The sequence below is a fragment of the Geotrypetes seraphini genome, chromosome 9 (assembly GCF_902459505.1).
Source record: "Geotrypetes seraphini chromosome 9, aGeoSer1.1, whole genome shotgun sequence".
In the NCBI taxonomy this organism is placed as follows: Eukaryota; Metazoa; Chordata; class Amphibia; order Gymnophiona; family Dermophiidae; genus Geotrypetes; species Geotrypetes seraphini.
The window spans coordinates 53,422,134-53,450,029 of record NC_047092.1 but is presented as its reverse complement, the minus strand read 5'-3'; the positions used below and the strand labels follow the sequence as shown (position 1 = coordinate 53,450,029).

General features: G+C 43.0%; 1 protein-coding gene across 4 annotated transcripts in view; it reads left to right on the top strand.

The window, feature by feature from the left end:
• MDFIC (MyoD family inhibitor domain containing) overlaps positions 1-27,896 on the top strand; it is a 211,497-nt gene that overhangs the window by 163,387 nt on the left and 20,214 nt on the right. The window contains exon 6 of one of the 4 annotated variants that reach the window (XM_033958285.1): positions 18,632-19,176. The exons of the other annotated variants lie outside the window; for them this stretch is intronic. Coding sequence (XP_033814176.1) covers positions 18,632-18,747 — 116 coding nt within the window. The 3' untranslated portion in view covers positions 18,748-19,176. Of the gene's footprint in view, positions 1-18,631; positions 19,177-27,896 lie in introns of those variants that run through there. 4 annotated transcript variants of the gene reach the window in all.

Genomic DNA, 27,896 nt, shown 5'->3' with positions numbered 1-27,896 from the left:
GATAATACAATGTACTATATATGATGACTTTACAACCCAATTACTTGAGTTCTAGTTTTTTTAAAAAAAGATGCTACTGTTTATTGGAGTGACAATATATTTATTGACTGAATTTCCAGAGGTCCAAAAACTAGTCAACAGTGTATTAAGATAGTACAGTAAAAGGATTGCCACTTTATATTGTTTTGTTGACTTTAATCCCAGGCTGTACTAATTAGACACATTAAACATTAGCAGGTTTTCTCTGAAATTGACCACAGGATTTAGATAAAATTGCTATTATTTAAATAATTAATTTACTGGTGTTTCTAGAACTAATCAGAATGATTGGATAAATATTTATTTACTGGAAAGTCAAAGAAAGAGTAATATTTATGACTTTTACATGTTTTCATCTAATGACTTTTCTTTCTTGTATCTAATTATTTCTGTTAGCTCTAGAAACAGAGTGAGTATGGATACTACTAATATAAATTCTATTTATTCATATATTCTTTAGCATATACATGATTTACTACTGCTATTAATCATTTCTATAGTGCTACTAGATATAGTAGCATTATATGCAAGTATTCTCTTTGTCCTTAGTGGGCTCATAATGTAAAGTTTTTTTATACCTGGGGCAATGGAGGGTTAAGTGACTTGCCCAGGGTCACAAGGCGCTGCAGTGGAAATTGAACCCAGTTCTCCAGGATCACAGTCTGCTGCACTAACCATTAGGCTACTCCTCCATAGATATAAGTGGGATTATTTTTGCTTAAATTATAATGGGAATGGTTATAAAACTATTTAAGAGACTCTATAGGATTAAACTTGTTGGAAAATCTCTGAATTCTTCATTGAAGAGCCACATATTTTATTATTTTTTTTTATTTATTAGGATTTTTTATATACCGCCTATCAAGGTTTTTTTCTAAGCGGTTTTACAATCAGGTACTCAAGCATTTTCCCTATCTGTCCCAGTGGGCTCACAATCTGTCTAACGTACCTGGAGCTATGGAGGATTAAGTGACTTGCCCAGGGTCACAAGGAGTAGCGCAGGGTTTGAACCCACAACCCCAGAGTGCTGAAGCTGTAGCTTCAACCACCGCGCCACACACTCTTCACACACATAGGATTTTTCAAACCATAGAGCAGGCTGGATGGAGATGGAATTGCTCTCAGAGAAGAGTTTGTTGAGGGAGGGGGCATTTTTGGTCCTTTCAGTGATTTAAAATTCTTGGAAAGGAGGAAAACAGAGGGCATGATGATCAGAGACGAGGCAGATAAGCCTATATTTTGCATCCCATTTTCCCCACATCTGCCCCCTGTGGAGTAGAAAGTAGGGAGTGTCATGGTGGGCTGTATATGTGACATACAATCTTCAGATCCCATCTCATGATCCTCCCCTGTTCCCCTTCTCTCATTCCCCTTTTCAACCTCTCTCTTTCTCTTAGCTTCCCATCTTCTTATTGAATTCTTGTCCCCTTCTTTCCTTTCCTCTTCCCTTAGTTTTCTTGGTCTCATACCCTCTTTCCTTCTCATCTCTTTCTCTCCACCAACTCTTAACCCAGTCCTGCATCCTCAGATCAGGTTGTCTTTGCATACACATACTCTCCTGGTCTTTGATCACAGAAAGCAAGGAACACCAGTACATATATACCCCATTCCTGCCTCTCCCTACTGGACACATACATGCTCTGATCCTGAAGCGCAAAAGCCAGAAGAATTAATGTATATGCTCAGCGCTGGAGCACAGAGACAAATTCAGGCTTCTAAGCCCTGTATGACTGAGAGTGGGGAAATATTTAATATCTAATAATGTTGCAAGCTAGGTATGAGTCGTGATTATGGGAATCAAAAGAAGTTGGATGAATTCACCTCTGGTAGGTTTAGCAATTGCCAATTCTGGAGTCAGTGACCATTCCCAGCTATGTCACACACAGATTATCCCTGAGAATGTTGCCAGATTCCTGGCAGAGGAAAGGCGAAGGAGAAAGACCAGTTGAGATAGTAGGGCCAAAGACTAAAACTGGTTTGTTTACAGTTTGCTGGCTGGAGGACCAAAGGTGGAAACTGCAAGAGAAAGGAAGGGCTAGAAACAAGATTTGAGCATATGGTCAAACAATTTAAAAGAAACCCTTGCTGTAGGGGCCAGATCTTCTACGGAAATAGAAAACTAAACTTGATGAAAATCCAAACCGGTCATAATCTCATGCAACAATCTTTTGTAGAGAACATAGTGATGCTGTCCAGTCAAACTATAGACAAGTAAATGCTTAATGAGCCTTCAGAAGCTGTACTCCACGGTGCATGTGTTACCCCAAAATTTATGGAGCTATAAGCCACTATGCTTCCTCATTGGCTCAAGCATAAATTGTTTGGATGCAAATTCTTACAAGCTTTAAATGACTTAAACTTTGTAAACATATATAACTTATCTGAATGCTTCCGGTACAGCATATACCGTGTTTCCCCGATGGTAAGACACTGTCTTATTTTTTTTTGGAAGGCCAAAATATGCTCTAGGGCTTATTTTCGGGGGGATGCCTTATTTACCCTTTCATGTCCCCTCTGTATCTCTATCCTTATTCAGTAGGTCCTGCTTACCCTTTCTCTTCTTTGTGTCACTATCTCCATTTTCAGCTTTCCCCCCCTTTTCCTTTGTTACTGCACCCTGTAGCTAGAATCTTTCCACCCTCCCTCCACTCCGGCCCAGCCCAGTATGAAATATTTCCTTTTGTTTCCCTCCCCTCTCTCTTTCTCTCTCTCTTCTGCTCCCTCACCCACGAGTCCTGCATCTGGCCCTCTCCCTTCTACCTGCACCTGGCAACACCCCCCTGCTCCGCGGCTCTCTTCAGCAACTTGTCAGCAGCGGTGATCAAGACAAGCTACCGACATCGAGGCCTTCCCTCTACGAGTCCCGCCTTTGTGGAAAAAGGAAGTTGAAACAAGCGGGACTCGCAGAGGGTAGGCCCCGACGTCAGAAGCTTGTGTCGATCGCTGCTGCTGAGTTGCCGAAGAGAGCCGCGGAGCAGGGGATGTGGCCGGAAGCAGGTAGAAGGGAGAGGGAGATAGGAAGGCTGTAGATCTCCGGAGCATGACACCGACCCCGGCCAGGATGATTTCTTTTTCAGGCGTGCATCTTACAAGTCCGGCGTCGCGGCAGGAAATAGCCATGCTGAGCAGTGAGCTCAGCACTACACAGATGAAAGCCTTGCTTGCTGATTGGTCCGGCGGCATGGCCGCCGGACCAATCAGCAAGCAAGGCTTTCATCTGTGTACGTGCTGAGCTCACTGCTCAGCATGGCTATTTTCCGCCACGACGCCGGACTTGTAAGTTGCATGCCTGCGTGACATACTACCGGAGCCACGGCAAAGGTGGAAAAGAGCCGCAGGTTGCCGACCCCCGCGGTAGACGGAGGGACCACACGGAGTCACCCACCGTACCACCCGATTCGGGTAAGCGCAGGTATCGGTGGGTGGCTTATTTGCGGGGGGGGGTGCCTTATTTTACAATTTTTTCTAAAAAGGGGGGGCTGTCTTATTTGATGGCCCTGCCTTATCATCGGGGAAACACGGTAGTTCAATTGGTACCGAGCACCTCAAAATATACCGCCACCGACATGCATGTTTCGTATGCAGGAACTGCTTCAGGGTGCAGTATTCTACAATATACAAAAACAGCAATAACTATTACTCCAAACAATCCATAGATATATATAAATATCAGTCACAATGTTGCTTATACTTACTAAACTAACTTAATCTTTACGTATGGCGGGTGCAAACACTCCTCTTGGCGTGAATCGTCTGAAGGAAACACTCCATACTCACACATCATAAAGGACATGGAGTGCAATGTGTAAAGCAGTGTATTTAAGAATTTGCATCCAAACAATTTATGCTTGAGCCGATGAGGAAGCATAGTGGCTTATAGCTCCATAAATTTTTGGGTAGCACATGCCACATGAGAAACATAGAAACATAGAATATGACGGCAGAAAAAGAGTCTTAGGCCCAACAAGTCTGCCCATCAAAGAACTCTCCCCCCTAGGTTCTTCTTTGAAATGAACCCACATGTTGATCCCATTTGTTCTTAAAGTCAGTCACGTTATTGTCCTCAACTACCTGAAGTGGAAGATCATTCCAACGGTCAACCACCCTTTGGTGAAGAAGTACTTCCTAGTGTCACCATGAAATCTCCCGCCTCTGATTTTTAGCGGATGCCCTCTTGTCGCCCTAGGTCCTGTAAGGAAAAAAATGTCTTCTTCCACCTCAATACAGCCAGTAACGTATTTGAATGTCTCTATCATGTCACCCCTTTCTCTGCGTTCCTCGAGAGAGTATAGCTGCAATAGCTGCAATTTATCTAGACGTTCTTCATAGGGATATCCTTGAGTCCCGAGACCATCCTGGTGGCCAACCGTTGAACCGATTCTATTCTCAGCACATCCTTCTGATAATGTGGCCTCCAAAATTGTACATAGTATTCCAGATGTGGTCTCGGTGCCGCTTCTGAAGACTCATTAAGCATTTACTTGTCTATAGTTTGACTGGACAGCATCACTATGGGGTCTAAGGTGCGCTAGCCGATTTAGCACGCACTAACCAATTTAGCACAAGCTAAATGCTAAGGTGCCCATTATATTCTATGGATGCGTTAGCATTTAGCATGCCTTAGTAAAAGACCCCTTATGTTCTCTACAAAAGATTGTTGCATGAGATTATGACTGGTTTGGATTTTCATCAAGTTTAGTGACTATATACCAGACCTTGGCTAAGGGCTCCTTTTACTAAAGTGAGCTAGCATTTTTAGCGCATGCAGAAAATTGCTGCACGCTACGCTTCTAGAACTAACGCCAGCTCAATGCTGGTGTTAAGGTCTAGTGCGCACGGCAATATAGTGTGCGCTATTTTGCGCGTTAAAGTCCTAACGCAGCTAAGTGTTTTCAACCAGTATAAGGGATGGGAATAGAAAAAGCATGTGAGGCCAAAAAAAAAAACCTGTTCCAAGGGCCTTAGTGTGTGGACCCCTGTTAGGAAAATAATTTTTTCTTGTTTCCTCAACTGTGTACTCTTTCAAAGAGTGCAAACACTAAAGGACATATCATGAAATTCCTAAGTAGTACATTTAGAATAATAAATAGAAATATCTTTTTTTTTTTTTTTTTTCCACACAGTGTATAATTAAACTCTGGAATTCATTGCCAGAAGGTATGAAAACAGAATAGCTGGGATTTTAAAAAAAATGGTTGGATAAGTCCTTGGAACAAAAAGTCCATAAACTACTATGAATGCAGATTTGGGGAAATCCACTATCATCCTTGGGGGCAATAACATGGAATCTTGCAAATTTTGGGGTTCCTGCCAGATTCTTGTGACCTGGATTGGCTGCTGTTAAGAACAGGATACTGACTTGATGGACCTTTAATCTGAACTAGTATAGCATTCTTATGTTCTCAGCTGGCAGTTATCCATGTCCAGTATTACACCTCTTTTGTTTCCAGTACTTCATTTCCATGTGCTTTGTTTTCCGACATGCTTCTTCTTGCTGTTTTCAGTGTGATATTATCTAAGGGCTCCTTTTACTAAGCTGCGGTAGCATTTTTAGCGCTCGCTGCCCCCCGCACTACGCGGAAAAACTAACGCCAGCTCAATGGAGGCGTTAGCGTCTAAAACCACTAGCACAGCTTAGTAAAAGGAGCCCTAAGTGTTTCATGATGTTTTAATGTTTGTACCTCCAGTTCATTTTCTTTTATACCTATTCTTTTGAAGTCGGCATTAAAAGTGCTTAAAATATAGAAAAGAACTAAAATAGAGGCGAAGGATTTTTTTTTTTTCAGCCACTTTTGAGATTTTCTATTTCAATTTTGTGGTGTAAACATAGTACAAGACAATGAAAAAGTTTGAAACAAGTCCTAGAGAATAAACAAGATTTCTTAGTTGACATAGGGCCCCTTTTATCAAACTGCAGTAGAGCTTTTTTTCGTGAGCCAGTGAGGTTAAATGCTCCAACGCTTATTCAATTCCTATGAGCGTCAGAGCATTTACCTCACCTACCTGTGTTAAAAAGCTCTACCACGGTTTGATAAAAGGGAGCCATGGAGAGGCTTAATCAAAAGAAATGTCTAAGTCCGTTTTGGCCTAACTCATAAGTCGTCCAAAGTTGGACACGGGAAAAGGTCCATTTTCAAAAAAAACGTCCAGCATATTTTTTTTCCCAAAAAACGTCCAACTGTACGTCCAGCCATCTAATCGTCCAGACTGCTAAGTTGTCTATCTTTATACCCCATTTATGTCCAAAAATTTGGCCAAGTCAAAAACACCTAGAAAAAGACCTTTTGGACGTGGGAGAGGCCAGAAAAGTAAGGGACTGGACACCCAGACATGGCAACAGAGTAGTGGGGGCACCTTACAAGGCACTGCTGTGAACTTCACAAAAAGGGTGCCACATAAACATCTCACAACAGCTCCCTTATAGGTCATGGTTAGCCTCCCCAAACACCCCCAGGATCTACTAGACACACCTATCTACCACCCCAATAGCCCTTATGGCTGCAGGAGCCACTTATATGGCAGTACAAAAGGGTTTGGTTTTGTTTTTTTTTTTGGGGGGGGGGTGCACATGTTTCTCCGTGAATGCAGTGATTTAGAGTGGCTTATGGCCTTGGGTCGTCCTCTCCATGGTTCACTAACTCACCCCCAAGACCACTTAATCCACCTCTGTGCACCTCTACTAGGCTTTCCTATGCCAGGCTGCTAGGTGCTGATGTTCTGGAGGCAGATATATAAAGTTGTTATTACTTTTTTTTATTGGGGGGGTTGTCAGTGATCACTGGGGCTGTGTGTGGGGGTCTGTACTTTGTGTCTGCAGTGCTTATCTGGCACTACGTCAAAGTTCCGTTTAGGCAGTGTTATAAAACCTTCGGTTATACATGCAGTACGACTAAGTCTAGGACAGCCCACAGCCTGCCCAAATCCCGCCCTCACCACTCCTCCTAAAATGCCCCTTTTAGCTTTAGTCGTTCAGCAGCACTGTGAAGGCCTAAATCGTTTTTAAATACGTCTAAAACCCTGTTCAATTATTGGCACTTGGACGTTTTTTGTTACTGATTGTCCAAGTGCTGATTTAGGCCGATTTTTCTGTTTCGATTATGAGCCCCATAGTATTTAGGAAAACAAAAATTTAGACATAACCATACATTTTAAACACTCAAAATTTTATTGGTACTCTGATTCTTAATCAGACTATCCTTATCATATCCTAATCAATTTCTCCATTCCAAATGCATCTCTGAATATTTTAATATTTAAACTTAGCTGCCAAGCAGTTGATCATAACATTAGCATTCACATTCCTGTCACCTGCAACTGAAAGCTAATCACCATCAATCAATAATCACACAACTCAATTTTATTGGAATAAATATTTGGCCGCAGCTTTATTATCTATCTTAATATTATCTCTGCTTACAATACAATCCGTGTCCAAAACCAACAAGCCCTAATGCATATTTCACCCCCCCCCAAGGGAGCTATTTGGTGTCAAAACTAGCTCACGTTGTCTTTAAACTTATAACATTCTCTTAAACATGACCCATGGTGGCGCCAGGCCATGCTTCCCCTCACAGCGCTGTTGCCTACGAGTGTTACATTTATTTATTTATTAACTGCTCATCTCCCAGATTCAACTGGGCCAAACCCCATTTTCCACCCCACCCAAATCTGTGACCACCTCCCCCAAATCCATAAGCTCAACCAACCCCCCCCAAGTCCACATATAACCTGTAACCCCCCCCCCCCCACACACACACACACACACACAAACACTAACACAACACCAGCACACATGAGAGGGGAGGGAAGGATACATTTTTTTCCTGAAGAGACTACTCCTCACAGAACTCCATCTAACCTTCAACAATATCCAATCAATTCTGTGACTGCTCCACCCCCATCACCTTAGAAAACTCCCCAATCCTTTTTCTTTCTTACAATCTCTGTCTATTAACCCTTTCGTACCTCCTCTTATAAATTGTTAGTCCTTATTCTACAGACCCTTGACATCATCTCCATTTCACCCGCACCATCATCCAATAAATATTACCGGCAGGCGATATCAGCTCAGCTAATGTTATATCACGCCAGATGAATCTAGAAGCCTGGACCAATCAGGCCTTAGGCTTCGGCGGGATGGGCCGGGAAGGGGCGGGCCCGCCTCATTTCGACGAGGCGTGCCTGCTTGCTCGACGTGCAAGACCCATCTGTAAGAACAGGTTTGGTGGAGTGGGGGTTGTTAGCGCCGGGGGGGGTGCGTCTTCGGGCAGGAGGGATTGGGCACCCTCCTGCCAGCGACCGATATTGTTGGGGGGGGATCGGTAATGTCGGGGGGGGGGGGCGGTCGGTAGTGTCGGGAGGGTGCGTCTTCGGGCAGGAGGGATTGGGCACCCTCCTGCCAGCGATTGGTAATGTCGGGGGTGGGGGGGGCGGTCGGTAGTGTCGGGGAGGGGGTGCGTCTTCGGGCAGGAGGTTTGGGCACCCTTCTGCCAGCGATCGGTCAGGGGGCCACGGCCCGCTATACTTATAGCGGCAGAGAGATCCCTTGCCGCGATAAGTATAGCGGCCGCGTCTACTTACAATGTAGACCAGCATTTTGCTGGCCTACATTTTTAAGCTTCTCATCTACTAGGGAGACGCGTAGGGCCGCCTAGGTTCAGCCTAAGGCCCGCCTAAGGCCCTTAGACGAGCTTAGGCATCTTGCGGGTCTCCCTAGGCTCCCGGAAGTGCCTTCAGGCCTGCCTGGGGAGCATTTTTTTAAAAAAAAACGTGCATCCCGATTGGCTGATTAGACAGCTGTAGGACGCCTACAGCTGCCTAAAATCGGGACGCACTTTTAGAGAATCAGGCCCTTAGTATTCTTTTTACTGGAGGCTAGATAAATGATGTTACAATAATCCAGGGAACTCAAAATCAATGATTGTACCAATGGTCTAAATGAGGAAGGATAAAAATATGCCTTAATCAATCGCACTTTCCATAGCATAAAATAAGTTTTCCTAACTAGTGCATTAATTTGAGCGTCAAGTGATAAATTTCAGTCTAAATAAACCCCTAAAATTTTTATAACTGGCATAATATGTATTTATTTTAAAAAATTTATCAACCGCCTATTTCTATGCGGCATTACAAAAGTAACATGCACAAAATGACACAGACCAAGCTTATACAGACATCTTAAATTACAAATGAATAATTACAACTTAGGGAGCCATAATTTAATAGCTCCTCACAGTACAAAACTTCCTAAAACCATCATTAAACAATACATCTTTCATTGAAAATAGAATATATAATGCTGTTCAACTTTATAGTGGTCTCTGTGATCTTATTGGAAGGTGAGGCCAGAAAGATTTTAATTTTGTCCGTGTTGAGTTTGAGTTTAAAGTCCTTCATCCAGGAGTCCACTGTCTGGATTATAGAAGAGATAAATTGTAGAGTGTCTGCTGATAAAGATAGGATCAGGTCTACAATAGATGTTGGCGCTGTCTTCTGTACATAGGAACACTGGATCATCTGTTGTTCTATTGTCTTTTGATACTCAACTTCTGGAAATCAATATGGAGGCAGATTAATGCAATACTTGAGTCATCATTTCTGTTAAAATATGAGATAGTCATATGTGGTATGTTGTTACATATTAAACCCCCCATAGATCGCTATAAAAGTCATCTCCTCATAATTATGACTGGTGTAGCAATGCAGATGATAACACAAAATTAGAAGAATTTTGATCGTCTTAACTTCTCTTTTTAGTGGGCAAATTTATGTTCTACATATAGGAATGAGAAGATAAATGTGGATATATTGGGGCAGGATAATATATTTAAATTGGTTTGAGGCCCATCGGCACCTTATATTATATCAGGATAGTTTTAATTTGGTTATTTCTATGCACATCCAAGGTGGGTGGGACGGTGTGTGAAAATGGCTGTTATTTATAATGATTATTTATTAGAAGAGAGGGTGGGATAAATTGATTGTGCATAAATACTTGTAAGTTGTATGTGCTTTTATGTTTTATTGTCTGTTATTAACATATACATTACACTGTTAAATTTTTGAAACTTAATAAAAAATATTTAACTGGAGGTCTACAATTGTTATATCATCTGTTCCTTTCCTTTCCACTTTTCTATTCTCCATCCAAACTCTCTCTTTTCTTTTTCCGCACCTTCCTCTTTTCTACTCTTCATCCAGAATCCCTCTTGCTGTCACCTTTCCAACTTGTCTTCACTACCTATGTTTATGGTTAGGGAACAATTTTCTATATCACTAATTTGGGAAGCCAAGTTAAGGACTCTAAATGCTAGATGCTGTATATGGGAGCTGAAAAACTGGCGCCGATAAAATTTTGTGCTAAGCACTATTCTTTAAATGGTGCTCAAAGTTGGGCAAAGAAAAACAAAAGGGGAGACCTGCGATGCTCAATCTTTTTATTAACTCAAGACCCGACACTTTCACTTTTGATTCAGTAGAGACAAAACACTGCTCCTGCATACAGCAGCTTGGTTTTTAAAGAAAAAACATCTTATTGAGTCACTCATTGTTGAATCAGATATTGTTTGCATATTTTAAGAGGACATTCACAGAAAGTAGTCTACATTGAGGAAAAGACCCCTGAGGCCGAAACACGTACATGTCGGGTCTTGAGTGAATAAAAAGATTAAGCACCACAGGTCTCCTCCTTTGTTTTTCTTTTTCTTTACTCTACCTTGAGGAGGTAGGATCTCCTGTTTGGGTGGCTCAAAGTTAGGCACCATTGATAGAATAGTGTTTGGTGCTGAGATCCATGCCCAATCTTAGGCATGAGGATTTACATCAACTAAAACCTGGTGCAAATTCTCGTGCCTAAATAACATGCAGATTTCCTTTATTCTATGAAACTACAATTAAATTCCAGGAATTTTAGGCCACTCCCAGTACATCCCAGAATGTACTGCGAGAGGGGCCTAAGATTTCGGTTGGCCCAGGTGCCTAAGGCCCCTCCCCTGTTTATCCCACAAGGCACTGTGAAGGACAGGCCCACCATTCATGCGAAGGCGGGCCAGCTGGCTGGAGGCAGGAAGGATGCCTCTGGCCGGCCATCATTATAAGGTCGGGAGGTCTGGCGGGGGTTGGCTGATGGAGTCCGGGGGGTCTGGCAGGGGGGTGACTTTACAGAGTGGGGAGGATGCCGGCGATGTTCGGGAGGGTTCCGGCAGGAGGGACTGGGCATCCCTCCTGTCAGCCATGTTCAGGAGGGGTTCTGACAGGAGAGCATGGGCATCCCTCCTGCCCGTAGTCTTCACGGCGGGGGGGAGGGTTGCCATGGCTACTAAACTTATCGCTGCAGGGAGATCCTCAGCGGCCGTGTCTGCTTGAAATATAGGGCCTAGGGAGGCATTTAGGGCCGCCTAGTCCCACCTAAGGCTACTTCCGTGTGAAGGCACGCCTAGCCTTAGGCGAGCTTAGGCAGGCCAATACGCCTCTCTAGGCTCACGGAGGCGCCTACAATATAAGCGGCCTTCCTCATAATGGTGTTTTGTTTTTTTTTAAATGTGTGTCCCGATTGGCTAGTTAGGCAGCAGTTGGCCGCCTACAATCAGCACTCCGTTTATAGAATTTGGCCCTTAGTGGTGCATAACCTAGGCACTATATACAGAACCAGGCACAAAGGCATCAGCACTTATGCCAGCTATACAGACCTGATGTAAGTGTGTGCTCCTGCATTCCAGAAATTTTGTGCCCCAGCCATATTTCATCCAGACTCCACCCATGTATAAACTATATGCTATCAGAGATATGTAAGTAATTATACTATAACTCATAGTTGCATATCTGGCATATATGTGTATATACTATTATATCTTATCTGCCATCAGAGAGAGACAAAGATGTAACTGCAACAATGCTGACAGAAGCAAGTGGGAGGTCATAGTCAAGAAAGGAGCCAGAGGGTACTGAATTATTCCTGTCAGACTTCTCGCACTTGAAGGAAGACATCAGTTTTGAAACAGTCAGCAGCAGGAAACTTGAACTGAAACCATGTCTGAGCCTTAACATAAAGGTTTACTAAATAAACCAAGTTTAACATTCAGGCTGAGAAAAATGGTGAGCACAGTGAAAGCAGGGAAGAGGAGAAGGATATAAACAAGGGTATCTCATAAAAAAGTGAGTTTGTTGGTATAAAAGAGCTTACCACAGAAGTCAAAGAAACAAGTAAGAGCATAAAAAGACAGAATTGGAGACCCTAGTTTATATAGTACTTGGAGCCATTCCAAGAAAACCAAATGCTCTGCTCTTCAAACATAGTATAGAAGTCGATAAGAACTTGGAGCAAAAAAATTGCTGTCTGCATAGAAGAGATTATTAGCTACAAGCAGAAAACAGTCTCTGCTGAATTTTATATGAAACTGTAGTTGGAAATGGTCTACACTAAATGGGACAGCATAACAAAATGGAGATGTCTACCATGTCAAAACACAACAAGCCACAGAAAATGGGGTATCAAAGATCACCAATCAATGTGAGGTTAAAAATAAGTCTTTTATTCATAGGGTGTCAATTAGAACTTTGAGAAAAAATGCTGTCTGTATAGAAAAGATTATTAGCTTCAAATAGAAATTAGTCTCTCTGCTAAATTTTATATAAAAATGTAGTTGAAAATAGTCTACACTAAATGGCGGCATGATCAGAAAGAAAACAGAATGCCATTTTATTTAATTCTTTATTACAAAAGGGAACAAGATAAAAGAGTGACATTACTGTATGTGAAAGAATAATTTTTTTTTTTTTGACATCTAAAATTTACAACTGAATATCTCGCTACCCAATGTTATGAATGGTGGAGGAAGAAACTAATCAATGAGAGCAGCTGAGATACTTCTGGATCTTAGCGATTGTTTGGGGGTTTTTTTTGGATGAAAAGTACATAGTAAATGACGGCAGATAAGACCTGAACATTTCATCCAGTCTGTCCATTAAAAATACATGATTAAATTAACTTGTCTCTTCTTTGATATTTCTGGGTCGTAGACTGTAAAGTCCTTTTGGTATTGTCCTAGGTTCCAAATGCTGAAGTTGCCATCCAAGCGCACTCCAGCCTATCAACCATCCTGTTTGCAGGATATCTACCATAAAGTCTGGCCAGTAACATCCTCATGTTTCAAGTTACTGGAGTTCCCATTGATGCCCTCCCCAGTCTATCCTACACTAAAACATCACATATGGGACACAGACCATGCAAGTCTGTACAGTACCAGTCATAGGGCTAGATCATGGGTGGACAACTCTGGTCCTCGAGGGATGGAATCCAGTCGGGTTTTCAGGATTTCCCTAATGAATATGCATTGAAAGCAGTGCATGCAAATAGATCTCATGCATATTCATTGGGGAAATCCGGAAAACCCGACTGGATTCCGGCCCTCGAGGACCGGAGTTGCCCACGCCTGGGCTAGATTCACTAAGGCCAAGGATCGGATCCGATTGGTGAGCGATCCAATCTGATCCATGGCCGGGGAGCTGATTCACAAAGTGCCCTCATGCAAATGAGGGCGATTGGAATCACGCCACCAACTGCCCCCAGCGATCCCAACTCATTATATGGGATGGCCCTCCATACCCGGCAGCAGAAAACAAAACTTTTTTTGTACTTTAGGAAACACTTTTTTTGTGAGCCCATGGTTTTAACCCACTTTAAACCCGTGGGTTAAAACCACAGGCTTGCACTGCAGGGAAGGGCAGGAGAGTCGGGGAGAATTGGGACAGGAGAATCAGAGCAGGGCGGCAAGAGAGCAGGAGAGTTGTGGCAGAGAGCAGGAGTTTTGGGACAGAGCAGGGCAGCAGGAGAATCGTGACAGAGAGTCAGGGCAGAGAGCAGGAGAATCGGGGCAGAGCAGGGTGGCAGGAGAATCGCGGCAGAGATTCGGGGCAGAGAGCAGGAGATGCAGTCAGAAAGGATGTGAGCGACTTGTTCCCAGCAGCCGCTTGTTTCTTGATCGGCCAGCCCAGTCATTGTTCAAGTTTTGGTTTAGTGAATTGCATGCCGTTTCCCCTCATTTGCAGTGCAAAAGTGGCATTATGAGACTCAAAGGTGAAGGGGAGGAATATGTAAAAGCTAGTAAAAATAAAGTGGAATTGCTTAACCAATATTTCTGTTTTGTGTTCACAGCTGAAGCGCAAACACAAATAGGAATGGAGGTGTGGTAGACCCTGAATGATTTTCAGAAGCCTGCATTCATGAGGAGCGGCTGAGCCAGAAACTTTCTTTCTGGCATCGGAGGTGTGATGTTACAGGGAAGGCTTCTGACTCAGCCTTGAGAAGCGCGTAGGAGCTGCCGCCGCCCATGGCTTTGTGCAGAGAAATGGCTGGCAGGAAGGAGGAGGGAGCTGGCCAGAAGGTAAACACCCAGGGGTGGCGGCTCCTACGCGCGTCCTGCAGCTGAGCCAGAGGCCTTCCCTCTGACGTTGGAGGAGCATAAAGCCGCAAAGAGGCTAACCTTACCTTCTAACCCTTCAGCAATGTTGCTCACAAACATATCGAACTGAATCAATCCCAGCACCGATCCCTGAGGCACTCCCTCCTCCGAGCGAACTCCATTAACCACCACCCTCTAGCGTCTGTCCGTCAACCAGCTTCTATTCCAGTTTACACTTTGGGCCCTAACTTCAGCCCATGAAGTTTGTTTAACAGCCTCCTATGACTAACCGTGTCAAAGGCTTTGCTGAAATCTAAGTAGATTATATCTAGTGCATGTCCTTGATCCAATTCTCTGGTCACCCAGTCAAAGAATTCATTCAGATTTGTTTGGCATGATTTAGCTTTAGTAACCCATGTTGTCTCGGATCTTGTAATCCATCAGATTCTAAGAATTTCACTATCCTTTCCTTCAGCAATGTTTCTATAATTTTTCCAATAACTGAAGTAAAGCTTACAGGTCTGTAGTTTCAAGCTTCATCTCTGCAACCACTTTTGTGAAGAGGGACCACATTCATTCTTCTCTAGTCCCACGGAATCTCTCTCATCTCTAAAAATTTATTGAACAAATCTTTAAGAGAACCTTCCAGAACCTCTTGAAGCTCCCTCAATATCCTGGTCCCATTATATCTTTGTCCACCTTCAGTTTTTCAAGTTGTTCATAAACACTTTCTTCCGTGAATGGTGCGGTACCCACTCCATTCTCAGGTGTAACTTTGCTAACCAATCGCGGTCCTTCTCCATGTTTTTCTTCTGTGAATACCAAACATAAGTATTTGTTTAGCACAGGGGTATCAAACTCAATCACATAAGAGGCCGAAATCTAAAACACAGGCTAAATCGAGGACCAAATTTTTTATTAAGATACTTACCCCCTCTTCTATGAAACCGTGCTAGCGTTTTTTAACGCAGAGAGCCGTTCTGAATGGCCTGCGCTGCTCCCGATGCTCATAGGAATTCTATGAGTGTTGGGAGCAGCGCGGCTCCCTGTGCTAGAAACTGCTAACGCAATTTCGTAAAAGAGGGGGTTAGTCTTAGTAGAAGTATAGGGTCACAACCTCTCCAACCTCATACTGGCTCTGTGGTGTAAACAAAATAAATTAAAAAAAGACTTTTCCTCTCTCTTTTAGGTCCTAGTTCATGCATGCTGTCTATCACCAGCTCTGACAGGATACACATTTCAAATCTGACATAATGTAATCACAAAATAGAGAAGAAAATTATTTTTTCTACTTTTTTTGTCTGGTCATTTTGTTTTTCCATCATCTTAGGCCAAGTTTCTCTTTCTGCTTTTTGTTTATTTTCTACTAATTCTCTTTCCAATGTCCATTTTTCCTCCTCTTCTCTCTTGTTCCATTCCCTCCTTAGGCCTGTCTCCAATGCATTGATTTTTCCCATTCAGCTTTTTTAAATTTTTCTTTTTTTTGCCTCTGTCCGCTCAAATGTTGCCCTCTTTCTCACCCTTCTTCACCTCTCAATTCTCCATCTTCTCTCAGTTCCTAGCTCTCCCATTTCCCATCTTTCCTTTCCCAGCCTTCATATTTCTTTCTATCTACTTCTCATTACCACATCTCTCCTTCTCTCTCCCTTTGGTCCAACATTTTGCTCTCTCTGTTTTCTGTTCTTCTTCTTTCCCCCCTTGATGCTGAACAATGAGATGGAAGGAAAAAAAAGAGATGCTGCATCTTTCTCTCTCTTCCACCCCCAGGCCTAACATTTCTCCCTCGCTTCTATCCCTTTCTCTTCCCAACTGTCCCCCTTTCCATCTCTCCCCTGCCTGCCTGTTTACCTCCCTTCCCCCAGGTTCACCATTTCTCCCTTTCTCTTCCCAACTGTCCCCCATCACATCTCTCCCCCTGCCTGCCTGTTTACTTCCCTCTCCCCAGGTTCACCATTTATCCCTTTCTCTTCCCAATAGTTCTCCCTTCAAATATATCTTTTTAAATATAAAATGTATTTAATTTGTATTGCACTTATTGAAAATATTGAAAATGAATAAAGAATTAAAAAAACAACAACAAATATTTCTTTTCCTCTTCATCTACACCACCCCAAGACCAACTTCTCTCCCTTCAGACCTTTGCCCACCATCTCTCTCTCTCTCTTTCCTCTGTTTCTGGCACCATAAGCTCTCTCCCTATGCCCAATTTGGCACTGCTTTTAATACCATCCACCTTCGTGTATATATATAAAACAACAGTTAGTCCAGGAGGCTTCCTCAGTCCAGCATGTCCTCCCCCTTCTCTCCACGCTGGTCCAATGTTGCCCTCACCTTCTGTCACACTGAAAAATCTGCCGGCCTCGGCAGTGATTCATCAATGTTGCCCGCGGCTCCCCTTCCTGCTTTCCATCTGCCATCGTCTGTGTCCAATGACACAACTTCCTGTTTCTGCCTGGGTGTACCACGCCAGATGGAAATCAGGAAGGGGAGCTGTGGGCAATGTTGCTGAATCACTGCTGAGGCCAGCAGATTTTTCAGCATGACATAAGGTGAGGGTGACATCGGACCAGCACGGAGAAAAAAGGGAAGACATGCTGGGCTACAGGGACCACCCAGAGCCTTGGGGCCAGGCTATGAGAAGGAGAAGTTCCTAGACCATGACTCCAAGACTGGGAGCACTGCCGCAAGCCACATAGAACGGCCAGGTGAACCAGATTCGGCCCGCGGGCCTTGTGTTTGACCTATGTGGTTTAGCACGTTTGCTTTGTTCTCATCACTCTCCACATAGCGGTTCATACCTTCTTTCAGTTTTGCAATTCCATTTTTTGTCTTTCTCCTTTCACTAATATACATGGAAAAAATTTTGTCTCCCTTTTTTAAATTTATAGCCATTTGCTCTTCCGCTTGCGCTGTCACCAGACGTATCTCTCTCTTGACTTCTTTCAGTTTCATCTGATATTCCTTTCAGAAATCCTCTTCTTGATATTCCTTTCAGTATCCCTTATAGCTGCAGGAGTCACTTATATGTAGGTACACTAGGTTTTGGGTGGATTTTGGTAGGCTCAAACTTTCCATCGCAAGTGTAGTAGTTAGAGTGTGTTGTGGGCCTGGTCACTTTTCTTTGGTGTTCACTGCACTGCCTACCAGGCTACTCCACAGACCTGCATGCAGCCCTAATAGGACTGCCTAGGCCAGGGGTAGGTAATTCTGGTCCTCGAGAGCCAAAGCCAGGTCAGGTTTTCAGGATATCCACAATGAATATATATGAAATGGATTTACATGCACTGCTTCTTTGAGATGTAAATCTATCTCATGCATATTTATTGTGGATATCCTGAAAACCTTACCTGGCTCTGGCTCTCGAAGACCGGAATTGCCTACCCTTGGCCTAGGCCAACTGAAGTTGTCATACTGTCAGGTATGTACTATTTCATAGTAACATAGTAAATGATGGCAGATAAAGACCCAAATGGTCCATCCAGTCTGCTGGGACAAGATTAATGATCACTAGGGGAGTTTGATGGGGGGGGGGGGTCATGCTTACATGCCTCCAGTGATCATCTGGTCAAATTGGGCAACTTTTTGGTACTTAGTTGTTGTTAAAACAGATGTAGCCCCAACGTCCAAATTGTGCCTTGGATGTGTTCTAAAATGTTTGATTATGACAGAAAAACATCCAAATCATAAGCCCACCCTAGTCCTGCCCATTTCACGTCTCTAACATACCTCTTTGAGATTTAAATGAACTGCAGATGAACAGCATAGAGATCTGTCTAGAACAGGGGTGGGCAACTCCAGTCCTTGAGGACCAGAATCCAGTCGGGTTTTCAGGATTTCCCCAATGACTATGCATGAGATCTATTTGCATGCACTGCTTTCAATGCATAGTCATTGGGGAAACCCGACTTGATTCCAGCCCTCGAGGACCGGAGTTGCCCACCCTTGGTCTAGAATTTAGGTTTCAAAAATAGCGAATTGGAAAGGTTTGGTAAGAAAAATGTTTATCTGCCCCTTTATGCCACCTTTTGGATGTTTTTCTCTTTTGAAAATGAGCCCACACAGCCTGCCAGTTGGCCTTGGGGCCCCTTGCAATCTTCCACCTTGGGCCCCAGCATGTCTAGCACTGGTCTTGTATACATGCCCGTTCTCTTCTGTGGTATTATTTAGTTCATAGTCTCTCCTGTTTATTGCAGACTGCTGTGCTTCTTTGGCTGTGTCATGTCTTTTCTGTCAGTGCACTGAGTTCATCCTTGGCTGCCTTCAGGTCTGCTCTTCCTGCCTGCATGAAACCTGTTATCACCTGCTGTGACTGCTGTTCTTTCCATGTGTGGTTCTTGAGCAAACTCCTGCTGAGGACCTCAACTGCCGCTATGATTGTGGCTTTGCCCTTTTTGATTGTCGCTGTGAGACAGCTGAGTGCCTGGAGATTTGTTTTGAGTGCTCTGAATTCTGTGAATATAGCTAGCTAAAAAGCTGACCAAGGTCAATGTTCTGTAAGTGATTTTGTTTTCTATTACACTGACACTGAAGACCTCTATCATATATGACCTCTGACCAGTATGAAAGTATACAGGCTCACTCTGCGAGAGTTAATGTCAAATATGACAAAAAGAGCACAGGTCGGCTTGTGCATGACTTTTACAAATGTTATAAGCTTTATGCTGGCTAATTTGTTGTGATAAACCTAGCTTTTCTGGTAGGGGGGTTGGGGACTCCTTTTTGATATCTAATCTTTGCAGGATTAATGTTCATTCAAGAGAAACAGACTACAAGCTAACAAATCATGCTAACATAATTATGTTCAAATATAAGAATTTTTCATTAGACTTGGTTCTGCGTTGCACATTGTTTTCAGGATAAAACCTTTTCTAATGATTTACAAGGTTAATGTTGCCACAAAGAGAATATAAATAACTGCAGAAGCGTGGGCATTTCGTGCTTATAAGAGATACACTCTAGTCTGTTTCATTCCATTTCCCAAACTAGCCTTGTGCCCCCGTGATCACTTCATTCTAACTAATCTGTGTAGTGCTTAATACATGAAAGAGGAATCAGCTGAGACAGGTGCATCTAAGGCTAGAGCATGCAAATACTGTGCATGATTAAATAAAAATAGAAACATCTGAAAAAGAGGAGTGCATAATTTAAAGGTATCATTAGCAGGCCTGAGTTGGGTCTTTGCAATTTTCGTGCATTTAGCAGGACTGATTAATGATTTAATAAAGAATGAGGCTTTTTTATCATCCAGTAACAGCAGCACATGATACAATATTCTCTTTAAAAAAAAAAAAAAAAAAAAAAAATCCCAGCATATAAATTATAAGATAAACTGGATGCTCAGTTTGATGCCCAGTAATCTAATTGGTTAGAAAATGTGAAATGTATCTCTGCAATTCACAGTTTCACAAAGTTGGCTCAAAATGTTTTTGTGCTCTGTTAGCTTTTTTTTTTTTTTTTTTAATAAATGTAACCCTTTCTTGTCTGGTGAGCATCAGGGTGGAATTCTTAAGCACATTTTTAAAGTTTATGGTACGGTCAGGGCTGAGACCGAACTGACTTGGGAAGCCAATTGGAACCACAACCACTTACTACTCTTCTCTCTTTCTCTCAATAATGCAATCCAGGCCAGCATATAATTTCTGAACCATGCAACTGGAACTTGGATTATTCAGGCAAAATTTGGAACAATCCTCAATAGTAGCTATGTACAGGCAACACAGTAGAAAAATAATTTCAATGCTTACAGTTTGGGGCTGGTGGTGGACAAACCCATCTCCCCAGTACATATCAGAATGGGAGTTGGGGGGGGGGGTGTCAATCCCCGGCCTCTCCTACCTCATCGGTTTCTGAATTCAAAATAGCATTGCAGAACCCTAGTAGTAGTCTCACAAACTGTCAAATAAGGGTACACACTGGAGACAACTATCTCTATGTTGCTGATGCCAGGAACAATTGCTGTTGCCAGCTGCAGCAATGCAAGATGAAATTTAGGGTTCAGATAGTGACATGTACTTATATTTTATTGTAGCATAGGAACTCTGGTCCTTATTTGATAAACTTTAACAGGGAAGCTGTAAATGCCATAGTTATCAAGTTACAAAAATCGAAATAAACAAGAAAGGATGTCCAAAAAAATTATAACCCCAAAAAACACCCTCTAGAGCAACCGGTCTACGTATCAGAATTATATCAAAAAAGGAGAAAAGACCTCAGTGTCCAATAGGGGCTTTAAGTCGCTACCCACATAGACAAGCTAGTTTCAAACATAATTTGAGACCAGCAGACACATCCTTGGTCAAAAACTCCCAAAAGAGAGAGCTATAATGTCTCAGTCTCTATCAAAAAAGCACACTCTCTTTCAAAATTCTCTTTCAAATTCAAATTTTTCAATAAAAGTCACTTTCATTTTATACAATTTTTTTAGTTTTTTCAATTTTTTCAATGAAGTCGCTTATCTGAATATTGCTGTTTGAACGTAGTCCTGGGGTTAGAAAAGCAGGAAAAAATTTCTCTGTGGATAGTAAGCTGAAAGCTATTCAAGCATGACCGTTACCATACTTCCACATAATCCAACAGGGCTCCCTGTTTCGCTAACACGCTTCTTCAGGGATTTGAGCGTCCATTCACCCATTGACAGGAGTGGAAGCGGGTGAATGGACTACTTACCATTTGAACTATGAAATATATCTTTTCAACCAAGTTTTCATGGATGCATAGCTGTATATTGGTCTGCCTCTAGCCAGTCCATGACCACTGTTGTAAACTGTGAATTAATGGGAGGTTCATGTCTATGTCTATTTGTTTTAGTATGTTTGTTTTATCTGCCCAAAACTGTAGATTGGTGCAGGGCATATTTTAAATAAATAAAATAATTCACATGTAAACAGCAGAGAACTCAGGGCAGTTAACACCACCTCAAGAGGTATAACACACTGAATTGAGCATTGTCTTCCATGCAGGTAACGCATGGTAGCAACGTTTTCTCTGCATCAACATCACATTAGTCCTTTCAAAATTGCCAGAATGTTCCCAGAGCTTATTCAGTTATTGTGCTTTAATTTTGGCAATTATCACTTGATAATTGCAGTGCCTTACCACAGCTTAGTAAATGGTCCTCTTAGAGCTGGGATCTCAAAGTCCCTCCTTGAGGGCCGGAATCCAGTCGGGTTTTCAGGATTTCTCCAATGAATATATATTGAAAACAGTGCATGCACATAGATCTCATGCATATTCATTCGGGAAATCCTGAAAACCCGACTGGATTGCGGCCCTCAAGGAGGGATTTTGAGACCCCTGTCTTAGAGGGAAGTTATCAAGGTGTGGTAAAAGTCACCAACCAGTGGTAGTAACTCAGTACTGTAGATTACTGACTCCCATGTATATGAATAATGCTGCTTGTGATCCAACTTGCAAGCAGCCTTATTTCACTGTCCTGCTAGCATCGAGCCACATTGTAAAAGGGTTGACCACAGTGCAAAATAGGTTTCCTGAAGCCTACCCTCATTCACAAAGGGTCCCCTCCAGAAGCATCTCCTTGATATCAATCTCCCCCTTCTGAATTCAAGCCCTATCGTCCATAAGCTCCTCTTACCTAGAAGTTCCCTCCAAACTTAAGGCTCTCACCTGGAGCCATTTCTCCCAATTTGAAAGTTCCGCATACCTGTAGCCATCCCCCCTGGCATGACTTTGTTTCCCTTTGGTCTACTGAGTTCTGGACAAGAACAATCTACAATTGCTCTTGCCATTGCCGACACCAGGTTTAAAATGGTGCCTGTGACCTTTGGCTGTATCAATAGGTTTCCATATAAGTATATACTTTAGATAGAATCAGATGATATTAGCATGAGGGTAAGTTGGAGAGACCATTTAGGTTATGAAAATTTTAATGTTGAAATTGTCACAGGCTTTTTTGAACATCCACATCTATAAGGAAAGTTTTGTAAAATTTGTAAAAGTTAGTAAAATTTATTTTCTTCTTTTGTCCAGATCTTTCATCAGAACTTCTCTTTATATTTTAACTTAATTTCCTTTATTAGTGGGCAGTACATTTATACATAGTAAGCTTGTCTCTTCAATGGATAGAGGCAAACAAGACAGCAAGACTCTTGTCCTGTGACTTCTGCAGTTGGCCACTGTCTTGATTTGATTTACTTAATATACTGCTACATGCAAAAAGTATGTTCTAGCAGTTTACAGTAAAAGTACTCTGAAGCACTATTACAAAAATAAAAAATACAATGTTCTCAAATATAATACAGATAAAATAACCACATACAACCTAAATTATTACATTGCACAAAAACCTATCAAAAAAATTATAAAACAATTATCAATAAAAACATCAGCAGCAGACCCAGCAGTCTTCTTTAGATTCTCAGGGCCAACTGTTGTATCTGGACCCTGGCATAATCCTTTATTTTTGCTCAGCTGAGGTCTGGCATGGAGCATTTATTTTATTAGCTCCAGGCTGCTGAATGGCTACTCTTCTAAAAGTCTTATTATGTCTGTCAGAAGAAAAAATCAATTATATAAACCTGCAGTTACTTACAATTATTATTAAGTGGTAGGATACGCAAAGGCGTTCATGCAGTAATGAACATGGATTAGAATATATAATCTGTGTACTGAAAAACCCTGAGGGGAAAACAGCTATAGGAATCCTCCTCATATACTGATCACCTGAAGCTAGGCAGCAGTAGAAGACAGGCTAAACAACTTGATCACCCACTGTACCTCAGCCTTCCCCAATCTAGTCATACTAGGAGACTTGAATTTCCACTTAGAAATATGAGAAGATTCCAGAACACAATCCATCAACAAGCTGCTTCTTCAACTAGGGCTCAATAGCTTATCACATGTTCCTGCCCACAAAAATGGACAAGGCATAGACCTAATAACATACATATCCAATGACCTCCCAATGCCCATGTAGAACATACCAATTGGGAACCAATTGCATGGTCAGATATCACCTGCTAAACTTCTTCCTCAGGTTATGCAAGGATAGCATAAGAGCAACCAAAGAAACACTAAAGATATCAAAACATGGCAAAATATCAGCAGAAAAATTCTGGAATGCGCTCACAGCTCAACTGCAACCTGTGGACACAGATACCGATGCAACCATTGACTCCTGGCAAAACGTCACCATATCCATCCTATAATACACTACAAAACGTAAAAACCACAGTAGACTACCTAAGAGACTGGATACAAAAGAACTACCTCAAACTAAACAAGATTCTCTGGTTTTGCGGCTTTGACTCACTACCATGCACAGAAATTGAACTCACTTCAGGAGAGAAGCTAAAAATAGAAAGAACTTCTGAAGTAACATAGAAACATAGAAACATAGAAATAGACGGCAGATAAGGGCCACAGCCCATCTAGTCTGCCCACCCTAATGACCCTCCCCTACCTTTCTCTGTGAATAGATCCCACGTGTCTATCCCATTTGGCCTTAAAATCAGGCACGCTGCTGGCCTCAATCACCTGTAGTGGAAGACTGTTCCAGCGATCAACCACTCTTTCAGTGAAAAAGAATTTCCTGGTGTCACCTCGTAGTTTCCCGCCCCTGATTTTCAACGGATGCCCTCTTGTTGTCGTGGGACCCTTGAAAAAGAAGATATCTTCCTCCGCCTCGATGCGGCCCGTAAGATACTTGAACGTCTCGATCATGTCTCCCCTCTCTCTGCGCTCCTCGAGCGAGTATAGCTGTAATTTGTCAAGCCGTTCTTCATATGGAAGATCCTTGAGTCCCGAGACCATCCGGGTGGCCATTCTCTGCACCGACTCCAGTCTCAGCACATCCTTGCGATAATGTGGCCTCCAAAATTGCACACAGTATTCCAGGTGGGGCCTCACCATGGATCTATACAATGGCATAATGACTTCCCTCTTACGGCTGACGAAACCCCTTCGTATGCAACCCATTATTTGTCTTGCCTTGGATGAAGCCTGCTCCACTTGATTGGCAGACTTCATGTCCTCACTGACGATCACCCCCAAGTCTCGTTCTGCTACCGTTTTTGCTAGGATCTCGCCATTAAGGGTATAAGACTTGCATGGATTTTGGCTGCCCAGGTGCATAATTTTGCATTTTTTGGCATTGAAGTTGAGTTGCCATGTCCTAGACCAGCGCTCCAGCAGGAGTAGGTCGTGCATCATGTTGTCGGGCACTGAATCTTTGTCTGTTGTGCATTTGCCCACTACATTACTTAGTTTGGCGTCATCGGCGAATAATGTTATTTTACCTCGAAGCCCTTCTGCCAAGTCCCTTATAAAGATGTTGAATAGGATTGGGCCCAAGACTGAGCCCTGTGGCACTCCACTGATCACCTCCATCATTTCGGAGGGGGTGCCATTCACCACCACCCTTTGAAGCCTACCTCCAAGCCAGTTCCCAACCCATTGCGTCAATGTGTCACCTAATCCTATAGAACTCATCTTGCCCAGCAACCTGCGGTGTGGTACGCTATCGAATGCTTTGCTAAAGTCCAGGTACACGATGTCCAGGGACTCCCCAATATCCAGCTTCTCCGTCACCCAATCAAAGAAGCTGATCAGGTTGGATTGGCATGATCTCCCCTTAGTAAATCCATGTTGTCGGGGATCCCGTAGATTCTTTTCATCCAGGATTTTATCCAATTGGTGTTTGATTAGAGTTTCCATTAGTTTGCTCACTATCGATGTTAGACTCACTGGTCTGTAGTTTTCTGTCTCCATCTTTGAGCCTTTCTTGTGGAGTGGAATGACGTTAGCCGTCCTCCAGTCCAACGGGACGCTGCCTGTACTAAGGGAGAGGTTGAAGAGCGCGGACAGTGGCTCCGCCAAGACATCACTCAGTTCCCTAAGCACCCTGGGGTGCAGGTTGTCCGGCCCCATTGCTTTGTTAACCTTGAGCTTTGACAGCTCACCGTAGACACTGCTGGGCGTAAACTCAAAGTCACTAAAAGGGTCAACTGAGCCAACCCTTGTCTGTAGCTGAGGGCCAAGCCCCGGCGCTTCTCGGGTGAAGACTGAGCAGAAGTATTCATTTAATAGTTGGGCTTTTTCCGAATCCTTATCCACATAGTCTCCGTCTGGATTCCTAAGACTTACAATCCCGCCTGAGTTTTTTCTTCTGTCACTGATATACCTGAAGAAGGATTTATCTCCCTTCTGGATGTTCTTTGCCAGAGACTCTTCCATGTGGAATTTAGCCTCTCTGACTGCTGTTTTGACGGCTTTTGATTTGGTCAGGTAGTCTGCTCTAGAGTCCTGCTTCCCTGATTTTTTGTAAGAGATGAAAGCTTCTTTCTTCTCCTTGATGAGGTTTGAGATCTCTGCAGTAAACCACTGTGGCTTATTGTTCCTTCGCCGTTTACTTACTGATTTAACATAGCGGTTTGTTGCTTCTTGTATGGTGGCTTTCAAAGTCGACCACATTTCTTCCACATTATCAGTTTCAGCTTGGCTTTGTAGCGCCTGGTGAACGAAGTCTCCCATTTCTTTGAAATTTGTGTCCTTGAATTTGAGGACCTTGGTCAGTGTGGTAGATTTAGTGAAACCTTTCCTGAGATTGAACCATACCATGTTGTGGTCACTGGAGGCCAATGTGTCGCCCACCGAGACCTCTGTGACACTTTCTCCATTGGTAAGTATCAGGTCCAGTATTGCCTGATCCCTTGTTGGTTCCAACACCAGTTGCCTGAGTCTTGCTCCCTTCATAGTGTTTAATAGCCTCCTGCTGCTTCCGGAAGCAGAGGTAAGTGTAACCCAATCCACATCAGGCATGTTGAAGTCACCTAGCAATACTGTGTCCCCACGCAAGGTGATATTTTCTATATCTCCGATTATTTCCATATCCAGGTCATCCTGTTGTCTTGGGGGTCTGTAAATTATGCCAAGATACAAGCATTTGTCTTTCCCTCTGGCCAAATTAACCCAAAGGGATTCCCCAGTGTACTGGACATCTGTGATTCTCGTGACCTTAATGTCATCTTTAGTATATAATGCTACACCTCCTCCCATTCTGCCCTCCCTGTCCCGGCGAAGCAAGTTGTAACCCGGTATGACCATATCCCACCCGTGGGAGTCTGTGAGCCAGGTCTCGGATATCGCCACCACATCCAGGTCGGCATTCCTTATTTCTGTTTCCAATTCCAGGATCTTGTTTCCTAAACTGTGTGCGTTGACGTACATAGCCCTCCATGTTGTATTTCTGTTATGTCTCAATGGGGATATTTCTGCTTGAGCTATTTGAACACCTTTAGCATTGTTTGCGTTATTTGTGCTTTCCTTAGGCCCAGAACTACAATGTGTATTCCCCATATACCCAGAACTACAGTGTGTACTCCCCTTAGACCCAGAATTACAATGTGACCCATAAATATGATATGACCCTACTCCCGACTTGAAAGTGTGTGCACTCACCCCCGACCCAGAATTTTGGTGACTACTTACCTCAGCCTCAAAAAAGTATTGGCAGTTTAGCTCGCCAGGTATGTTGTTTATGCCTGTACCCTCCCCCGACTTACCTAGTTTAAAGCCCTGTGGAGAAGGCGGGCTAGACGGTGTCCAAGGACATTCTTCCCTCTTTTGGTCAGGTGTAGCCCATCCTGTCCCTGTAGCCCTTGCAGTGCTTCTCCATGGTGCAGAAACCCGAAGCTCATCTCCTTGCACCATCCTCGCAGCCAGTCGTTCGCCCTCCGTATTCGATCCTCTCTGGCTCTGCCCTTGCCCTTCACTGGGAGAATCGAGGAGAAGACTACCTGCGCATCCATCCTCCTCAGCTTCTCCCCCAGGGCCCTGAAGTCTTCAGGTATGTTGTCCGGGGTGCTCCTGGCGGTGTCGTTGGTTCCGACGTGGATTAGTTCTTGACTCTTCCTTAACCTATAAAGACCAAATCAATGCAGTGATGAGAAAATTTTTTTTTTATGTCTGATAACTGAGAACAATCAGGCCAGTCCTAACCCCAAACAACTTTAGGATGATCAGTCAAGCAATCCTACTATCATAACTAGATTACTACCATACCTGTTATTCCCTATATAGTGAAATCGCAGAAAAGGAACTCAAAAGATTACAGATGCTTCAGAACACTGTAGCCAGATACTCAGAGCCAGCAAAATGGACAAGACTACCCCATTTCTAAAAGAGCTCTACTGATCTAATCTAATCTTCCATTTGTGTGTTGTGCATACCTATGCAGACTCAAGGTGACTTAAAGAGAGAAAGTAGAATGAGAAGGGAAGAGTAAGGGAGATAGGGAAAAAGAGAAAACTTGAAGAACGGTAACTGACTTGTAGGGAGAGTGGTTACCAATAAAGAAAAGAATACAGTTCAAAATTATGTAAATGATCCACAAAGCTATATACAGTGAAAACTCCTATGGACTCACCACAAACATCAAGGTTCATCCCTCCTTCCTCAACTAAAGACCAATGCAATGGTTCAAAATCCCCCTTCCCATGTCCT